At 38.6% G+C, this 6,761-nt stretch overlaps 1 protein-coding gene across 1 annotated transcript; it reads right to left on the bottom strand.

The window, feature by feature from the left end:
- Positions 1-369: 369 nt before the first annotated feature.
- On the bottom strand, positions 370-4,854 carry LOC137715271 (aspartic proteinase A1-like). The gene is made up of 14 exons (XM_068454535.1): positions 4,714-4,854; positions 3,648-4,025; positions 3,475-3,535; positions 3,256-3,350; positions 3,066-3,178; positions 2,752-2,920; positions 2,626-2,665; positions 2,456-2,520; positions 1,868-1,981; positions 1,674-1,738; positions 1,337-1,490; positions 1,138-1,257; positions 888-976; positions 370-691 (listed from the first exon to the last, which is right to left on the bottom strand). The coding sequence occupies exons 2-14, from the start codon at positions 4,017-4,019 to the stop codon at positions 607-609; spliced, it is 1,542 nt and encodes a 513-aa protein (XP_068310636.1). The 5' UTR covers positions 4,020-4,025; positions 4,714-4,854; the 3' UTR covers positions 370-606.
- Positions 4,855-6,761: the final 1,907 nt, after the last annotated feature.

Genomic DNA, 6,761 nt, shown 5'->3' with positions numbered 1-6,761 from the left:
ATGGGGGGGATTTGAAAGGGGTGGAAGAGCTATTATGAGAAAATAGGATCATCTCAACCGTCATGGTTTAAAGTGGTTTTCCACTCCCTGCCCTAATCAATCCCAATCCATGAACTTGACGCTTTCATAACTTGGCTAGTAGATGCATACCTTATTAAATATAATCTGTCGCATCAGGAGTCGAACATAAGACCCATGCTTCCCGAGGAACTTAACCAAGCCCCGCTCTACCACCGGATTAATTCCAGGGATAACGAATATTTCCGGTCTAACTGCGTTCATCTATATAATCTTGAGCAATCAGTAAATTACAGGGCCGGAAATTGAGTTCCCCATTCGACTAACAATAAGACATCACAAACGTAAGCATACAAAACCGTCGATCAAATGTATTGCATTCGAAAACACCGCCGGAAACCATCCATTTCCTCAGTTTTAAGTTCAGCGTCGAAAATACATCGGATAAAGGCTCGACGCTGAAATATTTACATGCAGGTTATGATCCAGAGATTACTACCAGTACTGGATAGGATATTGTGAAAATCCGCAATGTTAAAGTAGGAATAAGAGACGAGCACAAACTGAACATGAGAAACTAATATTTATCTATGCAGCTTCTGCAAACCCAATTCTCTCATTGCCATAGTCAAACACGGTATGGTAGCGACCCATGAATACATCACCCAAGATCCTGTAGCAAAAACAAAACATTAGTCAGGGCTTTCGAGTTGCTCTCTAGCCAACAAGACAAAAGGATCACCAATTAACCCACAAACTTCACAAATCTGACTGGAGAAACAAAAGGATCTACAACCACAACGATCTTCAAGCACCGATGAAAACAAAAAACAGATGATCGTAAAATCTAAATAGAATATAGATTGTACCAGAGAGGTCCGCGGGGAGGTGGGACATCCAAAGCAGTAAATCCACTAATGCATTGTGCTGCATCTCCCTCACCTACTTTGAGCACGTACTGGTTTCCATCAAAAAAAAGAAAAAAGAAATACATTAGTAATGCTCAACTAAGCCACTGTTGACGCTTTGCATGTAAAGACAGGCCAATGGCTGGAAGAGATAACACAAGATATGCAGTCAAACAAAAACCAAAATTGTCAACTAAACATTATACGGCACCTGTTCAGGGGTGAGATCAAATGTTCTTCCACCGATAGTGAAGGAAACACTGGGCATGGATGACAAACCGGCACAATCAACTGCAGATTCTCCCATTGGGCTAGGCAACCGATCACAGAGCTGCAATTACAAACCAGATCACAAGCAAGCCAAAAAACAGCAACCTACAGAAACATATCAGATGAAAGGGTAACTTCACCTGATTCACATAGTCAAGAATTCGCTCCTGTGTCTGATTCTGCTTGAGCTGGTTTTGCATCCAAACAACCGTCATCTCACAAGCAGAACACGTTGCATCAGATAAGTCACCAGATACCTTGTGAGTGTTCTCCACAACACTCTTGATTCCGATACTGACCAGTCACATTTGCAAAACATATATAAATAGAGTGCATTGAAAATACAATAAATAAACATATAGAAAATATGATTGCAGAAACATATACATGTATAATAATTAATAAGTTAGCCATGTCATTGTAGTTCAAAGCAAACATATTTCTACCATGTGCCTCAGAAAGCAAATTGAGTCTAACCTAACACCATGAGTCCCATCAAATGAGCACAAACCAATCTGAGAGCAGATTTTCGCTGGTTGATCCTGCCAAAATAAAAGTAGTAAATACAGTTACATAGAAATCAACAAGTAGTAGGTTTAAAAATCTCTTAGAGTTCGCAAAACCAAGTGGTTGATCAACTTTACGTAACCATGGGAGCATGAAAATTGTACCTTTGCTAAAATTCTCTCAATTATGGTTTCCCCATATTCTGCAACTACAGTCTTGCATTCTTGACTTACAATGCCAGAGGCTCCAATGGCATGATTGAGTTCAGTAATAATAGTCTGTAAATGAAAACAAGGAACAACAAATAATAAAGACAAACAATAAACACATAAACATTCCACATGCGCGTTGAACTCAAAGTTACAACCAAATGTTAATGAAAATAATTCATTTTCCTTGTCTAAAGAATAATCAATCAATAGGAAAGCAATAACTGCTGAAGTACCAGCTCAAAATCCAAGGACCCCGTATGTTTCCACAATAAAATAGAATAATTAGAAAATAAAATTTGCGTGGATTGATGAGAAAACCACAATTGACAATATCGTTAGAAAAAGAAGAAAGAAGAGGAAACCATTTCCATATTATGATGTGCAAAAGAATAAGAGTAGAAAAAATGAACAGAATTTCTCTTATAGGACATGCATCAAGGCCACCCTTGATAAATTCTGAACCATCTAATTAAGAGAAGTAAACAGAGAATGTTTGACTTCAGAACTAAAAAAAACACATAAGAATACACAAATACACACCGTTGGGCCAACCAACAAAGAAGTTCCAGAATCAGCAATAGCCGAACAGCCACTAGCACAAAATCCTGCCGTAGTTATGATTACATCAGACTAGAAGTCAATAACATCATACTAAACAAAATATCATGTGTAAGAAAGAAGAAAGCAAACATAAAATATTTTTCATTTACCAGTAGTTTGACCATCAATCATAACATCACCCATGTCAAACTGTCAACAAGAGCAATAAAGTGGATAATATTAGAACTTTTTCACGAACTTGATATTTATCACACAATGAACAATCAGACACCAACCTGCCAATAGCCTTTCTGTGTAACAGGAACATACGTGTGCTCTCCCTTGTAGTGATTGGGATCCACTCCACCAAAAACAATTTCACCTCCTTCTTCTTCGTCAGCATTACGATTAAACCAGAATGAGAAAACTGGTTCCTTCAGAAGACCCTGATTGACCATGTTATACCTGCAGAAATCCTAAAGTTAGAATTCTTGGAAAATGAAACCTGAAATTCCTGTGCCATGAACTTTCCTTGGGAGTCAATGACACACAACCTTCAGAACTAAACAAAGCAGAAACTCAGAATAACAGCATAGGAGACACAACATACCACACAGGTACAGCATTTCCAACTGAAATCTCTTGAAATCCAAGTCCAAGTATGCCATCAAATTTGGCTACCACGAATGTGACGCCAGGTTCCTTGGTTGCCTCAATAAATTCCTGAAACATACTGCCTGTGTTAGTAAGGACAAACCACCAACACGAAGTTGAATATGTATGACTAATGCTAAACTAACCTGATCTTTAACCACAAGATCACCAACTGTTACATGATCTTCACTGAAGAACCCAGAAATAGCTCCAGTTCCATACTGGATGGCTGCAGGCTTACCTGCATAATGGAAGACACCAGAATGATCTCTCTGTTAATCAATGGGAATATTCCACCAATGGGTATATGACGCATGGACTAACAACAATAAAATAAAAATAACAATCATGCTGAAGAAACAAACCATTTTTGTTGTAGGTGCTGGAACTGCTTGACTTGTATTTTGGATGTAAATAGCATGCAATCTGCACTCATACTCAAAATAATTACATTGTCTCCTACGTAGCAGCACAAAGAGAGGAAATTATACTATAAATACCATACAAAAGATATAGAAACTAAAGCAACGAAACTCACCGAGAAATAACACTTAGACGAAGGCACCCACAAATTTGCACTACCAGTATCAAATATCACAGTGAACTTCTGAGGGGGAGTGCCAATACCAACCTCGCCAAAGTATTGAGCATCCATGTAATTCTTGAGAGACACAATATCAATGTCCTGAGAATCAGCCAAGTTTCCACCCAGACGATACTTTTGGAGTGCAGCTCTCAGAGACTCTCCTTCCTTGGAATCAATCTGGGCAGCAACCCTGTTATTTTGATCCAATTTCCTCTTTTTGAGCCCAATCCGGAGCAACCCATCGTTGGACTCGCAAAAAACCAACGGAAACAAGAGGAAGCACAGAAAGAGCATCGCTGTTACAGACTTGAGTTTGGTTTCCATGTTTAACTGCACGCAGAGAAGAAACCCATTCTTAATTGATCCCCCCAAAAAAAAAACACTCATCAATCACCAAAATCATATTCATTCTAAACCCTTAAACTAGTGTAATCGTAATCACAACAATACTCCACCGGAGTCACAGTCGAGTTTCCTTACACACAATACACCAGAAATTGCAATCACATGTACACACAAACATAGACTCCATCTTCTAGTAGGTATAAGATTGGATACAACAATCAATCAAAAAAGTGAACAACAACGATTCGCGGACAGAGACATGTCATCAGTGTGTAACACTGCATTCTTTTACTCAAATTTTCCTTTGCTCACTGTTTCCTTTCCATGGAAATGCATAAAATTCAGATAAAAAGGGGCAAATTCATAGTTCAAAATTCAAATATCAAAATATTCAGGTCAGCTCAACTAAATAAACCCCAATTTCGTAATCAACCATATAAAATAAAACACATAAACAATGATGACCGATCAATTATGCACGAACTCAAAGCTTACCAGAACAAATTAATACGCAAACAGAGAGAAGAGCATTTCTCTAAAACAAAATTAAAAACAAAATTCCCAAAAAACAAAAATCAAAGTACCCGTTGATAGCAGTGATACAAAATCTAGGGTTTCGAATCGAAATCCCCAAAAGAAATTGAAAGCGATAATGACTAAGAAAATGACTCACAGTAAGTTGCAGGAAGACGATGAGAAAGGAATGCGCGTTTCCCCAACCAACTTCCGCTGGACTACATATTTATACTTCGGTTTGGTTTCCATGGCGGAAACTTTTAATCTCACACGTACACGTCTGCTTGATGCTGCTCATCACGGTTGGAAAAGTTCGTTTTTATTCTTTGCGTACGAAAACGAACGATGAGCTGTGCTCCTATGCGGTGAAGACTATGGAGTCTGATGATTAACTTTCAATTTCACCCTTTCATTAAGAATCCAAATGTCATCAATCTGATTTTCATTTTTCAGGGCAATTACCCGGTTTAAACATATTTTGACAATTTATTGCACTTTGATCACACTTTTTGAAAATTTGCTCTTTTATCAATTTTGGCTGTGAAAAGTCAATATTGTCATTCGTTAATCAGAAAGGGGAAAAAACATAACAACGCTCAACGATACTTTCCCTTTTCGAAGTTGAACCATCACTCAAACAACAACAACACAACTAAGTTATTTTTATGGCGTTTTCATATGTTCTTCTCCACCCTAAATTTGATTAGTCAAGACGAAGGATCGAAGAATGGATCTGAGAGTGCCGTTAAGTGTTGTTGCGTTTTTAGTAGTTTTTATCAGTGAATGACAATTTTAATTTTTCTCAGCCAAAATTGATCTGGTGAGCAACTTTTATAAGTCTAATCAAAAGTGCAGCAAATTGTCAAAATATGTCTAAAATGGCTAATTGCTCTCTCTCTCTCTCTCTCTCTCTCTCTCTCTCTCTCTCTCTCTCTCTCTCTCTGGGTCCAAATGGCACAAACCCATCTCAACTTCAATGATTCTGTCGGCCCACAACTGAATGCTAAGTCTCAAGCCTAGCAAATTGGCCCACTCCCAAGTACTGAGCTTATCATGGAGAAAGTTTCTACAATTAGAGGGTTTTGTGAGGATTATAGATGTTGTAAGTGAGAGATCTTAGATTCGATACATGTTAAAGGTAAATTTGAACCACAATATTGCTAGCTTATTGTGAGACATAGCCTACCCCTTCTCCCTCTTAGTATAAATAATATCGTTTGTTAAAAAAAAAAAAAAAATCAGATGATTGAAACATTAAAGTTAATGTACAATACAAGGGGGTTGAAATTGATCCGCTACAATACAGAGCGACTCGAACATCTTAAACGAACACTTGTAAATTAGGTTTAATTAAACTTAGATTACTAGCTCTTCAAAGAGAATTGACTTTCCACCTATTTAGTTTCTTTTGAACTCTTAAAATTAAGGGTAAATTACATAAAACTACCTTAACTATTGGGTCAGTCACAGTTTCATACTCCGTCTTTAAAAAATTTCAATGTCATACCTTATCTTCGAATTTGTTGCAATGTCATACCTTCCGTCAGTTGTCTGTCAATTCCTTTGTTAAATGCTGACGTGGCTTGAGGCAGGGCCCACTTTATATTAAAAATTTAATAAAATATTAAAAAATAATAATTTACACTTAAAAAAGAAAACCCAAACACCCATCTTCCCCGACCCCTTCCCTTTCCCTGCAACCCAAATTCAAAACCACTCCCACCCAAGCCAAACCCTAAACCCTAAACCCTAAATAATTTACCCTTAAAAAAAATAAAAAATAAAAACCCAAACACCCATCTTCCTCGACCCCTTCCCCTTCCCTGCAACCTAAATCCAAAACCACCCCAAACCCAGATCCCACCCACACCAACATCTCCCCCCATACCCAGCTCCTCTTTCTCTACCACTGCCACGTCATCCTCCTCCTCCTCCTCTTCCTATTCAACCCCCAAACCCAAATCCTCAAACCCTAATTGCACCCTCCTCTGCAAGCACTCGTCGTCGACCACCCTCTACCTCCTCATCCTCATTCTCGTCCTCTTCTTCGAGACCTTCCTCATCACCTCCTACTTTTCCTACATCTTCAACTCCCCCTCGACCTCCCCATCCTCATTCGCGTCCTCTACTCCCCCGTGCTGTGTTGCTGTTTCGGGCGTGATGCGAATGCTCGGTGGCCAAGCTCAAAGGCTTGGGGGTTGGATA

The sequence above is a fragment of the Pyrus communis genome, chromosome 14 (assembly GCF_963583255.1).
Source record: "Pyrus communis chromosome 14, drPyrComm1.1, whole genome shotgun sequence".
Classification (NCBI taxonomy): Eukaryota; Viridiplantae; Streptophyta; class Magnoliopsida; order Rosales; family Rosaceae; genus Pyrus; species Pyrus communis.
The sequence above is the reverse complement of the archived record's forward strand: the minus strand, read 5'-3'. Positions and strand labels throughout refer to the sequence as shown.

Coding starts and splice junctions, on each gene's coding strand:
- LOC137715271 (XM_068454535.1), bottom strand. CDS start 4,019: ATGGAAACCAAACTCAAGTCTGTAACAGCGATGCTCTTTCTGTGCTTC. Junction 3,351..3,474: donor CAGCACCTACAACAAAAATG/GTTTGTTTCTTC, acceptor TCCATTATGCAG/GTAAGCCTGCAGCCATCCAG. Junction 2,921..3,065: donor GGAAATGCTGTACCTGTGTG/GTATGTTGTGTC, acceptor GGATTTCTGCAG/GTATAACATGGTCAATCAGG.